The 25,067-nt window shown below is 43.2% G+C and overlaps 1 protein-coding gene across 1 annotated transcript in view; it reads right to left on the bottom strand.

Moving 5' to 3' along the window:
* LOC126458211 (probable cytochrome P450 6a13) overlaps positions 1 to 25,067 on the bottom strand; it is a 74,524-nt gene that overhangs the window by 27,767 nt on the left and 21,690 nt on the right. The window contains exons 3-4 of the mRNA XM_050095105.1: positions 23,652 to 23,892; positions 20,100 to 20,321 (exon numbers count right to left, since the gene is read on the bottom strand). Of these exons, the coding sequence (XP_049951062.1) occupies positions 20,100 to 20,321; positions 23,652 to 23,892 (463 nt within the window). The remainder of the gene's footprint in view (positions 1 to 20,099; positions 20,322 to 23,651; positions 23,893 to 25,067) is intronic.

The following is a 25,067-nucleotide window of genomic DNA, read 5'->3' as shown; positions in this document are numbered from 1 at the left end:
GTAATGAACGCACAAAATGCCGCATTTTTGAGCGCATAAGGCTTCACTCAGAACTGCAGAAGTCTCGTCTGTTACATCGCCTTTTGGCGTAATACTAGTGTCGATCATCACTTGAAGCTCATGGTATTCACATTTGTTACGTAAGTTAAAATCTGAAACGCGATGATTTTTCTGTTATATAATTATTGAGAAGCCACATCAGCCACTGTAATTTACGACAAGTTAGATAAGTAATTAAAGATAACTGTGGATCACTGTAGACCATTTTGATAGTTTTCTCTTTTATGAAACTGAATTTAAACCTAGATTACAGATGTGATATGGCAAAGGTCATCCTTCGATGCATTGTAGAACTTGGAAACCCACTTGGGGAATATTCGTTCACATTTTTGTTGAACGCAATTGGTTTTTATCATCCTGTATTAACATATTTCATTTTATCAAAGTGCAAATTATAAACAATGTTTTGTGAGTAGAATAAAATTTCCAATGGTAAACTTAACTGCTTTTTCGACGCTATTTTACCAGCTAACTAAAAATAGGAAAGCCTTGAACCCCTTCCACTAAATTTAGTTAGTATTAAGATTCTTTTACAGGGAGTGCAGTGGAGCTGACGCAGAAATCATTAAGTATTTGTTTATATTATCGCTAGTCTCACTGAACTCTTCTGAACTCTACACGTCATGTGTGGTCTGGCGTCTCCTTACCAGCAACAGGTCCCAGGTTCAAACTAGTCAATTCCCTAAAAAACACGCTCAGAGCGTCGTTGCGCGAAAGTGGTAGGGAGACGCGACATAGAACAACAGACACCATGCAGAACGTTAGAACATCACGACATGGCAGTTGACAAGAAATAAGGTTATCAAAACATTCGCTATCAACGCTACCAGAACGACTGGGATTCAAATAAAATAGTCATTTGACTCTACAGCTCTTCTAAAGGGAACTAACACTACGATTTAGGATCGAGATACCTTTTGTAGTTAACATACAGGTAAACTACCTATTGGCCATACACATTTTGATTTTGTAACAAGTTTCACCCATGAAACGCGAGCAACATCGAATAATTTAAAATCTTTTCCACTTAATTTCCAGCCAGGTATAACAACTGTTACGACTTATTTAAACAGGGAAACAGTCTTGGTGGCAAATCAGTGATAATTTAATAACACGTTTCATCCTTTGAGGCATAAGTAGGGAGAACTTACGTTGTCTTCATCGAAATGTCCGAGATAGGGCGTGGTCGTATAAAGGAAATATCGCGATACGAATATTTTAATGTTGTAGACAAAAGGGACAAAAAGTGCAAAGCCGCCGGAGCATAATCGTAAACCTTTTCATGAAAACATCAGCATTCGCAGACGTAGAAGCGCATAATTAGGACCACGCTTACCAATGTTAAGAGTGTAGCATTAGTTTCCTCAAAACAGACATGTAACCATATATGTCGAATTGTAGGACAACTGTATGGTACGTGAAGTTTAGTAAGGGTAACTTCAACTTGTTGACACAGATTGACATAACATAGAGATTACTACATTTAAGATATGATGAACAGTTACAATAAGCAACAATAAAATCTACAAATGTTTAAGCGGAATTACAGATAAAAGAAAGAAGATGAATAAAAGGAAAACATAGTGACCTGCAAGAGTCCTGGCATAGATTTTTGTAACATACAGCGTATAGAATATCATGAACCGCCAGATCAGATAAGATATTATTAATCTGCGAGGCAAATAATTTTGAGGAGGATTAAGAGTTGTTGTTGTTGTTGTGGTCTTCAGTCCTGAGACTGGTTTGATGTAGCTTTCCATGCTACTCTATCCTGTGCAAGCTTCTTCATCTCTCAGTACCTACTGCAACCTACATCCTTCTGAATCTGCTTAGTGTATTCATCTATTGGTCTCCCTCTACGATTTTTACCCTCCACGCTGGCCTCCAATGCTAAATTTGTGATCCCTTGATGGCTCAAAACATGTCCTACTAACCGATCCCTTCTTCTAGTCAAGTTGTGCCACAAACTTGTCTTCTCCCCAATCCTATTCAATACCTCCTCATTAGTTATGTGATCTACCCACCATATCTTCACCATTCTTCTGTAGCACCACATTTCGAAAGCTTCTATTCTCTTCTTGTCCATACTAGTTATCGTCCATGTTTCACTTCCATACATGGGTACACTCCATACAAATACTTTCAGAAACGACTTCCTGACACTTAAATCTATACTCGATGTTAACAAATTTCTCTTCTTCAGAAACGATTTCCTTGCCATTGCCAGTCTACATTTTATATCCTCTCTACTTCAACCATCATTAGTTATTTTACTCCCTAAATAGCAAAACTCCTTTACTACTTTAAGTGTCTCATTTCCTAATTTAATTCCCTCAGCGTCACCCGATTTAATTTGACTACCTCACTTACAGAATTCAACAATATTGAAATACTGTCTGTAGAACTGAATGGTTGTATTGTGTCGTCAATTTACAAACCCCCAGGAGCAGATTTCCAATTTTCACCTACAGACAACTACACCAATCAACAAGCTCACTTTATTGTTGGAGATTTCAATAGTCATAGCAGTGTTTGGGGTTATGCTGAGGACGACAGTAATGGTGAAGCAGTTTTGACTTGGGCTGATACCAACCATCTTAATCTTGTCCATGATAATAAACTCCCACCATCTTTTAACAGTGGGCGCTGGAAACGTGGGTATAACCCCGACTTAATTTTTGTTAGCGAGAACATAGCTCACCAATGCAGAAAAACTGTTCTAAATCCGATACCAAATACTCAACACCGCCCCATAGGCTGCCAAGTGTTTGCAGCCATTACTCCTAGAATCACATCATTCCGAAGGCGATACAATTTCAAGAAAGCAGACTGGCAGAAGTTTGCTGATCTCCTTGACTCAGAAGTTTCACGCATAGAACCCTCAGTTTCCAACTATGATGAGTTTGTAGAAGCCGTGAAAAGATGCTCAAGACTCTCAACTCCCAGAGGCTGTCGAGTTAACTACATACCTGGCTTGACAGAAGAATCCGTGAAGCATCTACATAACTATATCCAACTTTTCAATGATAATCCTTACAGCATTGAAACCTTAACTGCTGGCCAAAATTTATCCTCAGCCTTAGCCAAATCCAAAAAAGAACGATGGATAGAGCTACTCGAGAACCTTGATATGTCTAAAAGCAGTCAGAAAGCCTGGCAGTTGCTGCGACGCCTGAACAACGACCCTGTCCACAATCATGGCCATGCAAACATTGCACCAGATCAAATTGCTCATCATCTAGTTCAGAATGGAAGGGTCAATTGTTCTAAAGATAGAACAAAACTCAAAAGAGACCCTGAACGTGAAAACAACCATATATCAAATGACTTCATCTTACAAGAACTCAGAACCGCAATTCAGAAATGCAAAAATGGTAAAGCGCCTGGTCTAGACGACCTAATGATTGAGCAAATTAAACATTTTGGTCCCATCACGGAAAGATGGCTTCTGCAATTCTATAATGGTTGTCTGAAGCGGAAACAGATCCCTGCCATCTGGAGGAAAACTAAAGTTATCCCCTTACTAAAACCTGGAAAGGGTGCAGCTGATCCCAAGAACTACCGACCGATTTCGCTCCTTTGCCATTTGTATAAAATCTATGAAAGAATGTTGCTAAATAGACTCACTCCCATTGTTGAAAAACAACTCATACCTCAACAAGCAGGTTTCCGACCTGGAAAGAATTGTACAGCACAAGTCCTTAATCTGACTGAACATATTGAAGAGGGATATGAAAAAGGATACATTTCCGGGGCTGTCTTCGTGGATCTCACAGCAGCATATGACACCATTCAACATCGACAATTATTGCACAAAGTCTACTACATCACTAGAGACATTAATTTCACCAGAACTGTGCAGACACTTTTGGAAAACCGGCGATTCTATGTGGAGTTCCAAGGAAGAAAGAGTAGATGGAGAAGTCAAAGGAATGGCTTGCCTCAGGGTAGTGTCCTTTCCCCCATATTGTTCAACATATTTACAAATGACCAGCCTCAACCTTCTCTTACAAAGAGTTTCATCTATGCAGATGATCTTGCCTTAGTCACACAAGCCAGAGATTTTGACACAGTAGAAAACCAGCTTACTGTTGCTCTCAAGGACCTATCTGAGTACTACAGAGTCAATAACTTAAGACCGAACCCTGCTAAAACTCAAGTTTGTGCTTTCCACCTACGCAATCGAGAGGCCTATAGAAAACTTACAGTGTTTTGGGAAGATCAAGAGCTTGAACATTGTTTCTACCCCAAATATCTGGGTGTCACCTTAGATCGAACGTTGACCTACAGAAAACACTGCACTAACACCAAGCAGAAAGTTGCTGCTCGTAACAACATCCTGCGGAAGCTCACTGGCAGCGTTTGGGGTGCAGATCCCAAACTACTAAGAACATCAGCCTTGGCCTTGTGTTATTCCGCAGCTGAATACGCATGTCCTGTATGGTACAAGTCATCTCATGCAAAGCAGGTTGATGTGGCCCTGAACGAAACCTGCAGGACAGTAACGGGATGCCTCAAAGCTACACCTATTGATAAACTCCATAAACTTGCAGGTATTGCTCCTCCAGACATAAGGCGTGAAGTCGCAGCCAAACTTGAGAGACATAAAGCAGATCATAACACCGATCACCTGCTACATGGATACCAGCTACCAATTAGTAGACTCAAATCTAGGAGGAGCTTCATGAGAACTACTACACCCCTCACCGGTCGGACTGGAGCAGCCAGACTATCTCAGTGGACAGCAAAATCTGACAGTAACGATTGGATGACTCCTTCTGAGACCCTTCCTCCTGGTGGAAATCAAGTCTGGACAGTGTGGAAGTCTCTAAATCGGCTCAGGAGTGGCGTCGGACGAACTAAGGACAATCTGTTTAAATGGGGCTTCATGAAGGAATCTTCCACCTTGTGTGACTGCGGAGAAGAACAGACAACCAAACATTTAATTAACTGTCCTAGATGTCCTGTATCATGTTCCACACAAGAGCTTGTTGATGTTTCAGACAATGCTGCTGCCGTTGCACAATTTTGGGCTAATACCGTTTAGTTTGTTCTTTTATGATTTGACCTGATTTGTTATATTGTATATATTGTAAATATTGTTGTAATGTTTTTGACTCGAAATAAATAAATAAATTTGACTACATTTCATTATGCTCGTTTTGCTTTTGTAAATAAACAGATATCGAAAAATCAGATATAAAATACAAAGCCCCCATTGTATGCAGACAAGTATGCAAGAATACTCTCATCCAAGTAGCAACAGAGGCAAGAAAATTAGCGAAGACAACAGTAAAAAATAGCAGTTCACTGTGGCAACCAAAATGCGCTAAATGGGTAAGTTTTGAAATTACTCATCTTTTTTCTTTTAGTGAATTTTATTTATAGTTGAACTCCGTGACTGTTCCTTTATAGGGCGGAGAAAAATTTCCGCTACCAGTCACATTAAAAGATTATTTATTCGTTACACGACCGGTTTCGGGCTTTTTCCCATCCTCAGGTGTTAATACATTCGTGTACATGTTTATATTGCTGGAGATAACTGTGTAAATACAAAGAAAACTATTTGCTGGATACAAGTGGAACAACTGTAAGTGGCAAGGCAGCATTTGTCGAAAATATATACGTACTTTCATACAGATGAGAAATCATTATTGTAATTACGCTGTGGTGACAGTTTTTCCTCTTGGCAACATTGTCAAGATTTATTTGTTTTGTAAATAAAAACCGTCTTTTCTTGCTGCATTGTAATTTATTTCGACCAGATTTGGGTCGCGACTTTTTTACGCTAAGACATCTTCAGTGGGATCTAAAACTACACAGCTTCGTTTTGATATGTGTCAGTTTCAGTTCAAGTAGCGTTTATTTATGTAAATATCTAGTTACCTACAGTTCTTCGCGTTTTTGGTTGGCATATACGTTTCCTCTCATATGGTCTGGAGATCACACTACCAGTACATTTACGAAACATAAGCACTTTTTATATTCCGAACTTTTTCCTTCACACTGTTCATCCCGTTTACCCTAATTTTTGTGGTGCACAAGTTATAGATGTTTGTTCGAAAACTGTGCTTTTAAAGGCGTAAATATTGTGAGTTCTCAGTGTCTCATCCTCTTTCGTTTGCTTACCTACATGTTGGCAACCTAACGACGCATTTGCTGAAAACTAACAACTATCCATGATGTTTGTATCTGTGTCTGTGTGTGTGTGTGTGTGTATGTGTGTGTGTGTGTGTGTGTGTGTGTGTGTGCGTGTGTGTGTGTTTGTGTGTGTGTGTGTGTGTGATTGTGTGCAGTGTGGGGAGGAGGCGGTTGTCCAGTGTGAGTCGTAGAGTGTTGAATACGAATGTAACCGCTGTCTCTCTCTCTCACTCTCTCTCATTCACACACACACACACACACACACACACACACACACACACACACACACACGCTGATATAAAGATCATGAATAGACCTAGCTTTCAGCGTATACGTCATGAGGTTGGCGACATGTAGGTAAACAAACCAAAGACGCTGTGAGACACAGTGAACTCAGAGTATTTTCGCATCTGAAAGCACAGTTTTCGAACAAATATTTTTGTCATAAGAGTAATTGTGCACCACGAAAAGAGGGGTAAACAAGATGAACAGTGTAAAGGGAAAAGTTCGGTATTTAAAAATGTACTTATGTTTCGTAAGTGAAGTGGTAGTGCGACTTTCAGACCAGATCAGAGGAAACACATATGGCAACCAAAAATGCAAAGAATTGTAATTACGTATTTAAATTAATGAACCGAAGTAAACTGTTTTATAACCTAAAAATAACACACAAGAAAACAAAAATGCATCGTTCTAGACCCCCCTGAAGGTGCCATACAGAAAAAAGCTACCTCAGACTTCACCTTTTAGCACCGACTGTTTGTAATGCCCAAATAGTGGTATAATCCCCGACTAAAATATAATTTTGAGCAGAGTTTCAGAAAACAAAAATCAGTAAAAGCATACTGGTGATTTTTGTAGTATACAGTCACTTATCACTCTTCGAGAAAAGCTGCAAACAGTGGATGGACTAAGTTTCTTGTGTGCCTATTAAATTTAATAAAGTGATCCTATTTACCTTGAAATGCAGTGAATCTAAATTTTTCACTCTTTGTTCGATTTCTACGTTTATTGCAGGAAATACTACAAATAAAAACCCGGTTATTTTGAGCGAATTTAACAGCTAGGTTAAAATGACGTGGGAAAAAACCGATATAACCTGATGTTTTAGCGATAACCGCCGTCCCTAATAAGTCCATGCTCCAATTCGTACATTTTTACGAATGCTTATTTGCGGAATACTGCACAAGTTTACTCTTACGACGATTTGTAAATTATTTGTTTACTTGTTGTAGAGGTGGATGGTCGGAGGGTAGATAGAAGCCTCCTTTTCGTGTTAATATTTTTCTTTTTTCTCTTTGTTGATAATCTGATGATGCTCCAAAATGCCGGAAAGTATTATTAAACAATCATTATTTTGCAACCAAGAGCCGGCCGGAGTGGCCGAGTGGTTCTAGGCGCTATAGTCTGGAACCGCGCGACCGATACGGTCGCATGTTCGAGTCCTGCCTCGGGCATGGATGTGTGTGATGTCCTTAGGTTAGTTAGGTTTAAGTAGTTCTAAGTTCTAGGGGAATGATGACCACAGCAGTTAAGTCCCATAGTGCTCAGAGCCATTTGAACCAATTTTTTTGCAACCAAGACTGTTTTGTTTTTGAAACATCAGATAATTATTGTCCTGGTGGCAACACATTCAGATGTCAAAAGCAACATTCAGTAGCACAGTCAGACTCAAACTTGTATTTGACTGAGCCACCTTACGTTACTTTTGACACCCTAATTTTTTGCCACCAGGACAACATTTATCTATCTAATGATGCTCGGTTTGACGAGTGAATCTGGTTATGAAATCAAATTTTCAGCGACATGTGGCTGCTTTAGCTATACATTAATTCCGATGTTCGCTGTATGACCGACAGGCAAGTTCTACGACTGCTGTGTGTAATGTCGTTGTGTAAATTTTCTGTGATGTATGCAGCACAGTATTTTCGAGGAGTCACTAGTCTTGATGGTTCCCAAATATTTCCTTTTGATCCGACGGTACAACCCATAGCGGAATGATTGTCATAAATATCATCCAGTACGAAGCAACCATTGTCATTCTGCCTGTCCTTGGAGTAGCTTGCTTTGTGGTCATCAGGATCAAATACACCATACGCCATTATTGAAAAAGTTCATTGTCTCATTCGGAGGCGGTTACAAACCTGCTGCTGTCTTGAGATTTGTCACAGCCTCTGACCATCTGTCTGGATCCTGGAGAACTCAATTTAAGTGATGCGGTTGATGCTGGGCAGGAGTCTTTATGCACATTTGAGTAAAATTTATTTGTCGCAGTTACAAAGAAGTGCGAAAATAATTGATGAGATTATATCCATGAAGAATCCGCCTCTTTAGTAACAAAGATTGTGTTACATTGCCAGGTGGAGGATCCATGTTGTTGTGGTCTTCAGTCCAGTGACTGGTTTGATGCAGTTCTCCATGCTACTCTATCCTGTGCAAGCCTCTTCATCTCTGTGTAACTGCTGCAACCTACATCCTCCTGAATCTGCTTAGTGTATTCATCTCTCAGTTTTCCACTACGATTTCTGCCCCCCCCCCCCCCCCTATGCTTCCCATCAGTACAAACCTGGTGGTCCCTCAATGCCACATAACGTGTCCTACCAACCTAACACTTCTTCCCAATTCTACTCAGCACCTCCTATTTAGTTATGTGATTGTATGGTTGATTTGGGGGGGGGGGGGGGGGGGGAGGAGACCAAACTGCGAGGACATCGGTCTCATCCGATTATGAAAGGATGGAGACGGACGTCGGCCGTGCCCTTTCCAAGGAACCATCCCGGCATTTGCCTGAAGCGATTTAGGGAAATCACGGAAAACCTAAATCAGGATGGCCGGATGCGAGATTGAATCGTCGTCCTCCCGAATGCGAGTCCAGTGTGCTAACCACTGCGCCACCTCGCTAAGTAGTTATTTTATCCACTCATTTAATTTTCACCATTCTTCTGTAGCACCACATTTCGAAAGCTTCCATTCTCTTCTTGTCCAAACTGTTTATCGTTCATATAGGGCTAAACTCCATTAAAAAAATCCAAGAAAAAATCTGTGTTAACAAATTTCTCTTCTTCAGAAACGCTTTCCTTGCCATTGCCAGTCTACATTTTCTATCCTCTCTACTTCGACCGTCATCAGTTATTTTGCTGCCCAAATAGCAAAACTCATCTACTACTTTAAGTGCCTCATTTCCTAATCTAATTCCCTCAGCACCACCTGATTTAATTCTACTACATTCCACTATCCTCGTTTTTCTTTTGTTGGTTCATGTACTTACTCATAATGTGAGTAATACTGACACCATTATGGTAACTGCTGTACATAACTGAAACGTTTATACTGTCTTTTAGACAGCAAATGTCACACTCTCTCCTAATATACGTACTAGCATATTTCATTGACAGTGTACTGACAGAGAAGTTATCACCCTGTGTGTATGTGGTAGAGGATTAGATGATACGTAAATATAATGTTTGTCTTAACCAGACTTGTTTCTTGTGTGGGTTATGTGGTGTCACCGCCAGACACCACACTTGCTAGGTGGTAGCTTTAAATCGGCCGCGGTCCACTAGTACATGCCGGACCCGCGTGTCGCCACTGTGTGATCGCAGACCGAGCGCCACCACAAGGCAGGTCTCGAGATACGGGATAGCACTCGCCCAATTGTACGGACGACATTGCTAGCGACTACACAACGAAGCATCGTTCATTAGCCGAGCAGATAGTTAGAATAGCCTTCAGCTAAGTCCATGGCTACGACATAGCAAGGCGCCATTACCCTTACATAGTTTGATAGTTATCGTATGAAATGTCTCATCAAGAACGCTGTATACAAATGGTGGATTAAAGTTAAGTATTCCAGCAGCTACGTACTTTTCTTTATCGCATTTATGAAGTATCCTGTTTCAGACCATCAAGTCTGCCTGCTTGCTTAATGGCCGCCTCCCTTAAATAATGTGTGTAGTGTTGGCAATCTGTCAACACTACAAATGGCGACGAGGATGGGATTAAAAGAGGATTTCGCGTTCGTTTTGCTCTAATTTATGGCACCGACGTTACAAACCGCCTTCAATCCTCTTTTAATCCCCTCCTCATCGCCTACTGAATTCAAGGTAATGAGCGGCAGCCTCACTTATTATCCTGTGTCGGTGTGTCCACCTACCGTGTGATAGTGAAATTGTTTCCCCGACGTGACGTAGCAACTCTGTCCTACGATGAAATTTTGTCGGCATTGGACGCCTATTTGAAAGAAACAGTCAATGTCGTTGCAAAAAGGTATACTTTCTTTCGTGCAAAACGTACGGCCGGTCAAACTAATAGGGAGTGGGTTACAACATAGCAAGGCCTTACAAGGGATTGTGCTTTTGAGTGTGAATGTGGACTCCTTTATTCAGATACTATGGTACGTGATGCAATAGCACAGAACGTTTCTGATGTTCGTATACGGGAGCAAATTTTGAAACTAGTTAATCCCTCCCTTCAGCAAGTGATAGACATATTGGATAGACAAAACACACTTGACTTTGCTCAGGAATCATTTGCAACTTCGCCAGCCGTGTGTAACATTAACCGGCGCGCTGCGCGCCCCGGTAAACTGCCCTCGCGCAAGTCCACGCAGCTGCTGCCACGCTCTAAACCAGGTGTGCCGCGCCAGCACACAAATGCAGTGAAATCATGCCCGCGGTGTGCAACTAGACATTCGCTTGAAAATTGCCCGTCACGCCAAGCTATTTGCTTTTTCTGTAATAAGAAAGGACATGTTCAAAGTGTTTGCCAGAAAAAGCTCAGATCAGACAATCACAACCATTCCAGGCCCTTTGCTTCGCGCCGGAATCGAACCAAGAATACTCCAGCTCGTGAACCTTCGCCCATGGACATTCATGTAGTTAATTCCACTCCGCCCAGTGCCACTCTTTCTAACAGTGACAGTGTTCGTCCCACACAAAGTGTGCATCGACGTCGCCGGACATCACGTCAATTAGCAAGTGATGCTGTACCTGTATCAGTTCAAATTGCATGAGACTGTCGCTCTTGTCGTCAGCAGGACAATAAACTTTTTGTAGATTTGGACTTTAATGGCAAGGTCATACCATTCCAGTTCGATACCGGAGCTGCAGTTTCATTGCTCAATCACGACACTTACAAACAACTGGGCAAACCTCCGTTGCGTGCCGCAACTGTTAAGCTCACTACATATTCAGGACAGCAGATCCCTGTGTTAGGACAGTGCACTCTTCTTGCAACATACAAGGGACAAAAAAAACTTGTTTCATTTTACGTTCTTCGTTCTTCTTCTGCAGTGAACTTGTTTGGTTTAGATTTATTTCAATTGCTTAACATGTCTATCGTAAATCAGGTCCTATCAGTGAATCAGACTGTGCCTTCAGACAGTGTTTCTAGTCTGTGTGAAGAATTTGCAGACATTTTTGCACAGGGCCTTGGTTGCGCTAAGAATTATGAGGCACATTTGGAACTGAAAGTAAATGCGCAACCGAAATTTTTCCGAGCGCGCAATGTTCCCCACGCATTGCGTGATGAGGTCACCAGAACATTAAACGATTTAGCATCACAAGGTGTGAGTGAATGTGCGCAATGCCTCTTCCCTTTCAGCTCCGCTTCATCGCTTACGCCGTACAGGTGTTCCGTTCGGCTGGACGACGGAATGCGAACGCGCCTTTCGCCAGTTGAAATCGGCGTTGCTTTCTAATACTTGCCTTACGCCATTCTATCCCCAGAAACCCCTTTTGTTGATGGTAGATGCATCGGATTTCGGGATCGGTGCTGTGCTTGCGCACAAAGATGGGTCGGATGATCGCCCTATTGCGTCCACATTGCTCTCGTCTGCGCAAAGAAATTATTCCCAGGTAGAGAAAGAAGCTTTGGCTCTCGTGTTTGGTGTTACTAAGTTCCAGACCACCAACCTTTGACGTCGCTTTTTCATCCGAACAAGCCTGTACCTCCGCGTACAGCGCAGAAATTCATTCGCTGGTCTATTTTCCTCTCGCAGTACCGCTACGATATCTTGTATCGGTCCACTGCTAAGCACGGAAACGCCGATGCGTTGTCCCGTTTGCCTGTTGCTGAGGATAGAGCATTCGATTCTTCCGAACTTTCTTGCATGTTCATTGATTCGGAAACCGATGAAGTGGTCGAATCGTTTCCGGTTGATTTTCGTCGTGTAGCTACAGCCACAGCTGCTGACCCTGTCCTTGCTACCGTTTTGCGTTTTGTTGCTACGCAATGGCCTTTGTCAAAGTCTCGGATCGAGGATCCGTTGGTTCGCCGATTTTTTGCTCACAAGCCGAGACTTTTTGTTCGACGTGGTGTTTTGTTGTTGCGTTCTGATAATGATCAGTCCAGAGTCGTGGTCCCACGTTCGTTACAGTCCTCTGTTTTACGGCTTCTTCACCAAGGACATTGGGGTATAGTGCGAACGAAACAACTTGCTCGTCAGCACTGTAGTTGGTTCGGAATCGATGCTGCGATTAAGAATATGTGTTCTTCTTGCATGGCGTGTGCCGAACAACAATCCGCACCGCCACGGAAAGTCTTTGCATGGCCAAAAGCCACTTTCCCTTGGCAACGCTTGCACATCGATTTTCCTGGTCCATTCTGGAATGCTCGATGGTTGGTTCTGGTAGATGCCTTCAGTAATTTTCCTTTTGTTGTCCGGATGTCTTCCACGACGTCAACTGCCACCATCCAAGCGTTGTCTGCTGTCTTTTGCACTGAAGGTCTTCCACACACTTTTGTTTCCGACAATGGTCCACAATTCATGTCCGCAGAATTTCAGTCATTCTGCCAGGCCAATGGCATTCATCATCTGACGTCCGCGCCGTTTTCGCCTCAGTCAAACGGTGCCACTGAACGATTGGTCCGGACTTTCAAGTCACAGATGTTGAAGTTGAGAGAGTCGCATTCTCGGGAGGACGTGTTGTTGCTCTTTTTGTCATCGTATCGCTCTCAGCCCTGAGATGGTCGCTCGCCGGCTGAGTTGCTCCACGGTCGTCCTCATCGAACCTTGATGTCTTTGCTGCACCCGCCGCATCAGGTTCCTGTGCAGCGGCTGACTCTTGCTTTTGCTCCAGGCGACGTTGTATTCTATCGCAACTATCGAGGTTCACGGCGTTGGCTCGCAGGGCGCATTCTTCGCTGCCTCGGCCGCGCGATGTATTTGGTTTTGGGGGCCTCTGGTGAGGTGCGTCGGCATCTCAATCAGCTGCGCCTCTGTCGTCGCACGGGTTCTGCCGCTCCCCGTCTGCTTTCAGCGACGGTGCCGTTCGGTCAGCACCCTGGGGACCCATCTACTGGCTCGCCTCATCCCCAGGTGTTACCGACGATGCCTTCCATTTTGCCCCAGGACGACGCGCCGCTGCCGCCGCCGCCGCCGGTTCTCCCGCCGGCGCCGCCCGCATTCGACGCTTCGCTGCAGCCGCCAAACGCCTCCCTGGGTCACGCGCCGCCGATCGCTTCCCGTGACCAGCAGTCCTCCGCCATGGAACTCTTGCCCGCTCTGGACCACATGGCGTCTTCGTGCGTCGGGTACCCCGACGGAATGGAGGTCGACCCTTCGGACCCTCCTGTCTCTTTACGGGCGCATACACCGCATGTTGACGTGCACCCTGGACTAGGTTTTCAGGCGTTTCCTAGCTCCCCTCGGACCGAATGGCCGGGTGCGGGTGGCACAGCCTCGCCTGTTTTTAGGCTCCCCACCCCATCGCATACGCCAACATATGGGTCCTCCCCACGGAGGGCGGAAGCCTTATCACACGACCGTTCGCCGATTTGCGGGGGAGGAATGTGGTGTCACCGCCAGACACCACACTTGCTAGGTGGTAGCTTTAAATCGGCCGCGGTCCACTAGTACATGCCGGACCCGCGTGTCGCCACTGTGTGATCGCAGACCGAGCGCCACCACAAGGCAAGTCTCGAGATACGGGATAGCACTCGCCCAATTGTACGGACGACATTGCTAGCGACTACACAACGAAGCATCGCTCATTAGCCGAGCAGATAGTTAGAATAGCCTTCAGCTAAGTCCATGGCTACGACATAGCAAGGCGCCATTACCCTTACATAGTTTGATAGTTATCGTATGAAGTGTCTCATCAAGAACGCTGTATACAAATGGTGGATTAAAGTTAAGTATTCCAGCAGCTACGTACTTTTCTTTATCGCATTTATGAAGTATCCTGTTTCAGACCATCAAGTCCGCCTGCTTGCTTAATGGCCGCCTCCCTTAAATAATGTGTGTAGTGTTGGCAATCTGTCAACACTACAGGTTACACAGTGATTCTCTGTAAAGAGCGTACGTTGTTCCGATGGAACAATGCGCTTATATTCATTTAATAATAAAGTGAGAACAGATTTTACATTATAGCGATAATTTTAATGTACAGCTTTTGCAGTAAGTAATTAGTTATACAGTTTTAACGAATGAAGTTAACAGTGTCATGGTTGTAGTTTAATCAATTACCCTCGGTGTCAATATATTTCACATTTTCAATTACGTCGACAAATTTCAGCAGCGTATGTAGTTTCATGAAGGAAGGGCTAGTTTAGCAGTGTTTTGTTAGGTTAAGGAAAATTCACCAGTTGTTAACCAACTCGGGAGTAATATCAGTTACCCCTTCCCATGGCGTTTGCAGCGACAGTGACAGGATGCCGTTATATTGCGTGAGTACTCCTGTTAGTCGGTTATCGATCAATCCTCGCCGGTCAACATTTTCATCGATAATCTCTTCGTCTTAGATTTTCACGATGTTTTGAACCCAAAGGCAGTTGCAAACTTTTGCTAGCCGAGCGGGGTAGCCGCGCAGTCTAGGCGTCTTGTCACGGTCCGCGCGGCTCCCCCCGTCGGAGGTTCGAGTCCTCCCTCGCGCACGAGTGTGTGTGTTTAGAGTAAGTTAGTTTAAGTTATATTAAGTAATGGGTAAGCTTAGGGACCGATGACCTCAGCAGTTTGGTCTCGTAAGACCTTACCACAAATTTCCAAAAACTTTTGCTACTTTCACTTCCCTCCTCCTATGCTACTAGCCTGAGCAGGTATCAGCTCGCACCTTTGGCAAGGTGCCTTAAAGTCTTCAGAACCTGCACATCTCCACAATTTCTAAAGAAAAACAACACTCTCCTGAATTCCCTAGTCCTCTAAACCTACCGCTACTGTGAGCAGATATCTGCATACGAGACGATGTTGGCTACAATTAAAGCCCTTCTTACTGTAATCGACACTGGAGTACGATAATCAATGTGACGCCTGCAAACCGGCTACGGTGGTATGTAGAGCTCAAATGAAATACAACGAGTTATAGAGACAAATGAGTATCGCTCGTCAATTGAGAGAAAGTAAAAAATCTGAACGAGTAATAACATCTTGCAGTCTTACAGGAATTAAATATCAGTTGTGGTCAATGACACAAAGGAGAGAAAAAGTGGAGTCAATGTGGAACAGAATAATTAAAACCAGCTACACAAACAGGCGTTTAAGATTACAAACTGCGGAAGTATAGTTTCTTCTGAAGTCTAGTTATTTATGAAGTCTGTAATTGTTATCTACACACGTCTGTTCGGCCCTTTATGCTGACAAACAAATCGTTTGTTACCAGATTGGCGACACAGAAACCAGCAGCACACCTCACTCAGATGTTCTCCAAACAACCGTAATGGGACAATGAAACTGCATTTACTGACCCATGTGCAGTCAAAATCTGTTAAAAACAGCTTATTACAGAGATGCAGTCTTCCTCCCCTACTGTTCATTCAAGAAGCATTGACGGATGTAAGCGGAAGTTTGTGGATTAGGAATAAAATTTAGGATGAAAGAAGGCCAATGGAAGATTTGTTGATGACGTTATCCACATTGAAGGTGGGAAAAAACTGCAGGATATGTTGTGTGGAATCTGTAGACTCATGAGAGTAAGACATGTATTTCTAGAAAACCAGAGACCAATGGACGTTGTGAGTACTATCAAAAATGAGATTAGGGACAAATTTAAGATCGACATTCGATGCGAAATCAAGCAATTTCATTATCACGGAAGCTAATTAAATCATGGTCGTAGCAGCAAAGACATGTTGTTGTTGTTGTGGTCTTCAGTCCTGAGACTGGTTTGATGCAGCTCTCCATGCTACTCCATCCTGTACAAGCTTCTTCATCTCCCAGTCCCTACTGCAGCCTACATCCTTTTGAATCTGCTTAGTGTATTCATCTGTTGGTCTCCCTCCATGATTTTTACCCTCCACGCTGCCCTCCAATACTAAATTGATGATCCCTCGATGTCTCAAAACATGTCCTACCAACCGACCCGTTTTTCTAGTTACGTTGTGCCACAAGCTCCTCTTCTCCCCAATACTATTCAATACCTCCTCATTAGTTATGTGATGTACCTATCTAATCTTCAGCATTCTTCTGTAGTAACACATTCCGAAAGCTTCTATTCTCTTCTTATCTAAACTATTTATCGTCCACGTTTCACTTCTATACATGGCTATACTCCATACAAATACTTTCAGAAACGACTTCCTGACATTTAAATCTATACTCGATGTTAACAAATGTTTCTTCTTCGGAAACGCTTTCCTTGCCATTGCCGGTCTACATTTTATATCCTCTCTACTTCGACCATCATCAGTTATTTTGCTCCCCATATAGCAAAACTCCTTTACTACTTTAAGTATCTCATTTCCTAATCTAATTCCCTCAGCATCACCAGACTTAATTAGACTACATACCATTATCCTCGTTTTGCTTTTGTTGATGTTCATCTTATATCCTTCTTTGAAGACACTGTCCATTCCGATCAATTGTTCTTCCAAGTCCTCTGCTGTCTCTGACAGAATTACAATGTCATCGGCGAATCTCAAAGTTTTTATTTCTTCTCCATGGATATTAATACCTACTCCGAACTTTCGAACTTTTATTTTGTTTGCTTTATTGCTTGCTCAATATACATATTGAATAGCATCGGGGATAGGCTACAACCCTGTCTCACTTCCTTCCCAACCACTGCTTCCCTTCCATACCCCTCGATTCTTATAACTGCCATCTGCTTTCTGTGCAAATTGTAAATAGACTTTCGCTCCCTGTATTTTCCCCGTGCCATTTTCTCAATTTGAAAGAGAGTATTCCAATCAACATTGTCAAAACCTTTCTCTAAGTCTACAAATGCTAGAAACGTAGGTTTGCCTTTCCTTAATGTTTCTTCTAAGATAAGTCGTAGGGTCAGTATTTTCCCACGTGTTCCAACATTTCTACGGAATCCAAACTGATCATCCCTGAAGTCGGCTTCTACCAGTTTTTCCATTCGTCTGTAAAGAGTTCGCTTTAGTATTTTGCAGCTGTGACTTATTAAACTGATAGTTCGGTAATTTTCACATCTGTCAACACCTTTGGGATTGGATTCATTATATTGTTCTTGAAGGCTGAGGGTATTTCACCTGTCTCATACATCTTGCTCACCAGACGGTAGAGTTTTGTCAGGACTGGCTCTCCCAAGGCTGTCAGTAGTTCTAATGGAATGTTGTCTACTCCGGGGGCCTTGTTTCGACTCAGGTCTTTCTGTGCTCTGTCAAACTCTTCACGCAGTATCATATCTCCCATTTCATCTTCATCTGCATCCTCGTCTATTTCCATAATATTGTCCTCAAGTACACCGCTTTTGTATAGACCCTCTATATACTCCTTCCACCTTTCTGCTTTCCCTTCTTTGGTTAGAACTGGGTTTCCATCTGAGCTTTTGATATTCATACAAGTGGTTCTCTTTCCTCCAAAGATTTCTTTAATTTTCCTGTAGGCAGTATCTATGTTACCCCTAGTGAGATAAGCCTCTACATCCTTACATTTGTCCTCTAGCCACCCCTGCTTAGCCATTTTGCACTGCCTATCGATATTATTTTTGAGACGTTTGTATTCCTTTTTGCCTGCTTCATTTCCTGCATCTTTATATTTTCTCCTTTCATCAATTAAATTCGATATTTCTTCTGTCACCCAAGGGTTTCTACTAGCCTTCGTCTTTTTACCTATTTGATCCTCTGCTGCCTTCACTATTTCGTCCCTCAAAGCTACCCATTCTTCTTATACTGTATTTCTTTCCCCCATTCCTGTCAATAGTTCCCTTATGCTCTCCCTGAAACTCTGTGCAACCTCTGGTTCTTTCAGTTTATCCAGGTCCCATCTCCTTAAATCTCCAACTTTTTGCAGTTTCTTCAGTTTCAATCTACAGTTCATAACCAATAGATTGTGGTCAGAGACCACATCTGTCCCTGGAAATGTCTTATAATTTAAAACCTGGTTCCTAAATCTCTGTCTTACCGTTATATAATCTGATACCTTTTAGTATCTCCAGGGTTCTTCCATGTATACAACCTTCTTTCATGATTCTTAAACCAAGTGTCAGCTATGATTAAGTTATGCTTTGTGCCAAATTTTACCAGGCGGCTTTTTGATTTCTTAGCTCCAATCCATGTTGACCTACTACGTTTCCTTCTCTCCCTTTTCCTACTCTTGAATTCCAGTCACCCATGACTATTAAATTTTTCTTCTCCCTTCTCTACTTGAATAATTTCTTTTATCTCATCACACATTTCATCAATTTCTTCGTCATCTGCAGAGCTAGTTGGCCTATAAATTTGTACTACTGTAGTAGGCGTGGGCTTCGTGTCTATCTTGGCCACAATAATGCATTCACTATGCTGTTTGTAGTAGCTTGCCCGTACTCCTATTTTTTTATTCGTTAGTAAACCTACTCCTGCATTACCCCTATTTGATTTTGTATTTATAACCCTGTATTCACCTGACCAAAAGTCTTGTTCCTCCTGCCACCGAACTTCACTAATTCCCACTATATCTAACTTTAACCAATCCATTTCCCTTTTTAAATTTACTAACCTACCTGCCCGAATAAGGGATCTGTAATTCCACGCTCCGATCTGTAGAACGCTAGTTTTCTTTCTCCTGATAACAACGTCCTCCTGAGTAGTCCCCGCCCGGAGATCCGAATGGGGGACTATTTTACCTCCGGAATATTTTACCCAAGGGGACGCCATCATCATTTAACCATTCAGTAAAGCTGATGTAAAGCAAAGACATATAAGAAGAAAAACTTGCCCAGCAGAAGTGGACATCATTCGCTAAAGAAAGAAGCTCACCAGTAGCAAAGACAGAGTTCAGTTGCACGGAAATACAGATTTAGAGTTGTTGTTTCAAAGTGAATGATGGATTGCGGAAAAAGTGAAAGTGAAGAGAATGGATTAGTTTGTTGCCACAGAAGGACGCTGTAAATTAAGTGGACTTATAAGGTGAGAAATGAGTAGATCCTCCAGTAAATCGAGTTGGAATAGGAGGTGTGAAAAACACTGGCTAGAAGAAGCGACCGTACGACAAGATATGTAATCAACATTCAGTAAAAATTTTGTACGACGAGGAATCATAGAAGTCATAGGATAAGACAAAGACTGCAATATATCCAACAAGTAATTATGCCACTCTGAGGTGAAGAAGCTGGCAGAAGAGAGGAAGTCGTGGTACATCACGTTCAAACAAAACAATGACACAAAAAATAGAATAATTAACACACGATGTGTCTGTCACCGAGGCCAGGCGGCACAGTGGTGTGCTGAACAACTGTATAATTTTGTTATTCAATATGCAGTACCAATTAATATAGTATTTGTTTGTTTTTTATGTATGTCATTCGCCTCTTTTCGCAATTCCTTCACGTAAGCTTTTGCTAGCTTTAAATATTCGACCTTTTGCAGTTTGCCTTCTCTGGCTCGAATCGCCGCAGTTATTAAAACGCCAGGTAGATAATGTAGAACCCACAGTGGGACATTCAGGATTAACCTCTACTATACTAATGTAACAGATCAGACAGAGAATGCTATCTGCTGTGGGGAGGCGAATTCCTTACCAGCAACCACCATGTCCAGGTACCGCATCTCCTGGAGTGCTTCGTACGTGATTTCGCCACCGTGTCGGCTGAGTACTGCGTCTACCTCGACTCGCGCCTTGGTCTGCACTCCTGGGTTCATGGCCAGCTCGTGCAGGCAGAAGCTCATCGCCGTGGAAGTCATCTCGAAGCCGAGTGCGAACACTATGTGCAGCTGCGCTGCCATAAACTTGTCGCTGATTTCTGAAACAGAGGGGTGTGCTCTCCATATCTCTAGTAAGTGCAACACCTGAGGCAGGGACCCTCCTTACTTGGGAGTGACGCACATCGAAGGCACAGAAAAGAAAAACTCTGTGCGCACCAGAGACTCGAATTAGGAACACCCGTAATGTGCACCAAAACCAGTCTTTAAACTGCTTACACTAAGCTAGTCCGTCCTCCCATAGAATACTTACCGCACGGAATTCAGAGAGGACACCAAACGCACAGAGGTGTCACACAAGTAAATGTGCTTTTAGTGTACTAACAATTCGATAATTCGCCACACACGCTGATGGACAGAGGGGTTCCTACTCTCACTTTCTGGAGCCTGCGCGTAAATGTTGTTCAGACTGAACAATGAAATTTGTTCAAGGCTCAGAAATGTTAAGCATAAAGAAGTTTTAAGGTAGTGCAAAAACTAAAATTGGTGCAGGAAACTGGTATGAACAAACTTACGAACGTAGAAAGAAAACTGGTTAGATGATTTCTTGGCGCACGGACGGCATAAATAGAATACAACACGCCATACCTAAAAAAGAAATCTAGGATCAGCTAGGAAGCCAAATACAGCCCACTGCATAAAAAAGAAGTAGAATGAATGATGACGTACTGAGGAAGCAATTATCTAGTAGGTTCTGAAGCTTAAAAAACAAGGGAATGTCTTAAATGTGAGTGTATGCTTTCCCGGCGTATACAGCTGGCGAAGAGTTCTCGGGCTTCCAGCCGGGTGGCGGTGTCTTCAAACAGCGACGTTTCGACGAGTGACATACTCATCATCTTCTGGCGAAGTGCCGAGACTTTGCGGATGCCGGTCCCTTTATACCTGCGGTGTGCCCCCCACCACCTGGCCGCGGGAGGCTGGGTCCAGAGGAGCCGGCGGGCGAGGTGGAGGGGGAAGCGGGTGCGCCGTTCGTGTCTCCGTCAGAGCATTCTGATTGCGTCTCGTGAGCTGGACGGTTCTTGTTGCGTTCCTGGCGCATTGCGGCTAATGCTGGAAACACCAGGGTGCTATGCCGAGCCGGGAGCTATTGGGATAGCGTCATTAAAGAATCAATAGAAATACGGGTCCACGAGAACCTTGTGAACAGGGACGAAGGCTATCAACTGAGCGCGGCCTGGAATCCAGCATTAGCCGCAATGCGCCAGGAACGCAACAAGAACCGTCCAGCTCACGAGACGCAATCAGAATGCTCTGACGGAGACACGAACGGCGCACCCGCTTCCCCCTCCACCTCGCCCGCCGGCTCCTCTGGACCCAGCCTCCCGCGGCCAGGTGGTGGGGGGCACACCGCAGGTATAAAGGGACCGGCATCCGCAAAGTCTCGGCACTTCGCCAGAAGATGATGAGTATGTCACTCGTCGAAACGTCGCTGTTTGAAGACACCGCCACCCGGCTGGAAGCCCGAGAACTCTTCGCCACCAAGGGAATGTCTGTTACACACACTGAATGACCTCAGAAAAGCCAATATCAGCATGATGGACACACCATAAAGAATTTATTTATTAAGAAGTTTAGAAAATTTTCTTCAGGGACGAACAAGACACTAAAAGAAAACAGTCCCATAACATCAAATAGCTCCGGGAGAAGACATCAGAACGTGCGAAACGAATTTGAGTAAGTGCAACAGGACTCCATTCAGCTAGAGTTGAAGTATTGATTCAACGTGATCTGTAAAAGACCTACTCGAAAAATTAATTAGTAGTATTCGAGGAAACCAAGTACTTATAAAATTTCGAGTTACGTCTAAATACAATAGTTACAAAACCTGAAATTTTAATACTGTTTGTAATGGAGGAATGACGCGTCTTGCTGAAACCTTGTTTAACAGTTTCAGTATTTTCCAAATCATTAATCAAAGTGTTTAGTTCTGCTGGAAAACAATAAAAGATGACAATTCATCAATTATTCTAACTTAAGTTGTAACTTACATACTGACGTGGCAAAAGTCATGGGATACCACCTAATACTCAGTGCAAAGTCCCAAAATACGCAAAAGATGACTCCGTGAGCATTTCAGTTTGAAGCGACACAACTCTTATTTCTTTGTTTAGCAGTTTAAGTATTTTCCAAATCATTAATCAATGTGTTTAGTATTGATGAAAAACAATAAAACATTACAATTCATCAAACATTCTGACTTAAGTTGTAGCTTACGTACTGAGGTGACAAAAGTCATAGGACACCACCTAATATCGTGTCGAACCTCCTTTTGCCCCGGGTAGTGCTGCATCTCGATGCGGCATGGACTCATCACGTGGTTGAAAGTCCTCCGCAGAAATACTGAGCCATGCAGTGTTACGCACTATTTGATATCTCGATTATGTCTCATAAATATTCGATGAGATTTATGTTGGGCCATCTGGTTAAACAAATCATTCTCTCGAACCGTCAAGAATAATTGTGGGCAGGTGACATGGCGCGTTGTCATCCATAAAAACTCCAACGTTGTTTGAACGACGGCAAATGATCTCCAAGTAACGGAACATAAACTTTTCTTGTCAATTATCGGTTCAGAGGAACCAGTCCACTGCATGTAAACACAGCACAAACCATTGTGGAGTCACTACCAGCTTGCGCAATGGCTTGCTGACGACCTGGGTATCTCGATAAGTGCAGTCTGAGCCACACGCGAAGCCTACCCTGTTCTTATGTATTGAAATCGTGACTCATCTGATGAGGCCACAGTCTTCCAGGGGTCTAGGATCCAACCCATGTGGTCACGAACGCAGGGAAGGCGCTGCAAGCGATGTCATGCTTTTAGCAAAGGCTTTCGCATCGGTCGTCGGCTGCCATAGCCCGTTAATACCAAATTTTGCCGCAAAGTGCTAATCGATACGTCTGACAAACGTCCCACATCGATTTCTGCGGTTATTACGCGCTATAGCACTGATAACTCTATCCAAACACTGCTACTCTATCTCGTTAAGTGAAGGCCGTCAGGCACAGCGTTGTACGTGGCGAAAGGTTATGCACGAAATATGGTATCCTCGGCACACTCCCGACACTGTGAATCTCTGATTATTAAATTCCCTAACGATTTCCAAAATGGGATGTCTCGTGCGCCTAGCTCCTACTGCAATTCCGCGTTCCGAGTCTGTTAATTGCCGTGCTGCGGTCATAATCACGTCGGAAACCTCTTCACATGAATTATCAGAGTAAATAGGACAGCTCCGCCAGTGAACAGCCGTTAAATACGTCGCGTACGCGATACCATACCGCCAGCAGTACATCGCTATCCCACGAGTGTTAGTTATCTGAAGGCAGACGGCACTTCTGCGAGCTCATAAGTATGACACACAGTAAAAACCAACCTAAAGACTCTCCTTCCTCCGTGACCAGGAGCCCTTTCTGTTTCAGCGTCATCATCAGGTGAACTAGGTCATCGCGGAGGACTTTATTCTTCACCCTGTACTGCACAGTTTCCGCTGAGATTCTGTCGAAGAACTCCGTCACGGCCGTAGAAAAGAAGCTCATCCCGGGGAGAGCGGCCAGTGCTGGCAAAATCAGCAAGAGAATCTGCCGAAATGCATTGGTGGCCGAAGTGTCAAACACCTGGAAAAAAATTAATACATCAATCAGATTCTCGAATTACCTTTATCAATTATCCTTGAAATGATATCAACCAATCGTTGCGTACCCTTCCTTTGAGAAAGAAAAATTATTAGTTTTCCTGTCGGAATACATGCTCGTAATACACTGCTGGAAAAAAGTTAATACAACCATTCAGAGTTTTGCAGTTCACTCACTATTTATTCTTGCAACTGGGGATATGGAGTATATGAAATGACTACATTTACATACCACATAGCATAAGCGGTTCTGAGGTGCTATATATAGATCCACGCTGAAACACATATAAGAATACTTAGTGTAGCCTCGACGGGTGGCAATTCAGGCGCTGACTCTGGCATCTAGCCGATTGTACAGATGGCGAATACTGTCCTGGGATACGTTGTGACTTGTCTTCTCGCCTCGATCACGTTGTGTTGTGGTCTCCAGTCCTGAGACTGGTTTGATGCAGCTCTCCATGCTACTCCATCCTGTGCAAGCTGCTTCATCTCCCAGTACCTACTGCAGCCTACATCCTTCTGAATCTGCTTAGTGTATTCATCTGTTGGTCTCCCTCTACGATTTTTACCCTCCACGCTGCCCTCCAATACTAAATTGGTGATCCCTCGATGTCTCAGAACATGTCCTACCAACCGATCCCTTCTTTTAGTCAAGTTGTGCCACAAGCTCCTCTTCTCCCCAATCCTATTCAATACCTCCTCATTAGTTATGTGATCTACCCATCTAATCTTCAGCATTCCTCTGTAGCACCACATTTCGAAAGCTTCTATTCTCCTCTTGTCTACACTATTTATCGTCCACGTTTCACTTCCATACATGGCTACACTCCATACAAATACTTTCAGAAACGACTACCTGACACTTAAATCTATACTCGATGTTAAAAAATTTTTCTTCTTCAGAAACGCTTTTCTTTCCATTGCCAGTCTACATTTTATATCCTCTCTACTTCGACCATCATCAGTTATTTTGCTACCCAAATAGAAAAAACTCCTTTACTACTTAAAGTGTCTCATTTCCTAATCTAATTCCCTCATCATCACCCGACTTAATTCGACTACATTCCATTATCCTCGTTTCGCTTTGTTGATGTTCATCTTATATCCTCCTTTCAAGACTGTCCATTCCGTTCAACTGCTCTTCCAAGTCCTTTGCTG

Source organism: Schistocerca serialis, chromosome 2, assembly GCF_023864345.2.
Source record: "Schistocerca serialis cubense isolate TAMUIC-IGC-003099 chromosome 2, iqSchSeri2.2, whole genome shotgun sequence".
Classification (NCBI taxonomy): Eukaryota; Metazoa; Arthropoda; class Insecta; order Orthoptera; family Acrididae; genus Schistocerca; species Schistocerca serialis.
This window is presented reverse-complemented; position numbering and strand designations above follow the sequence as displayed.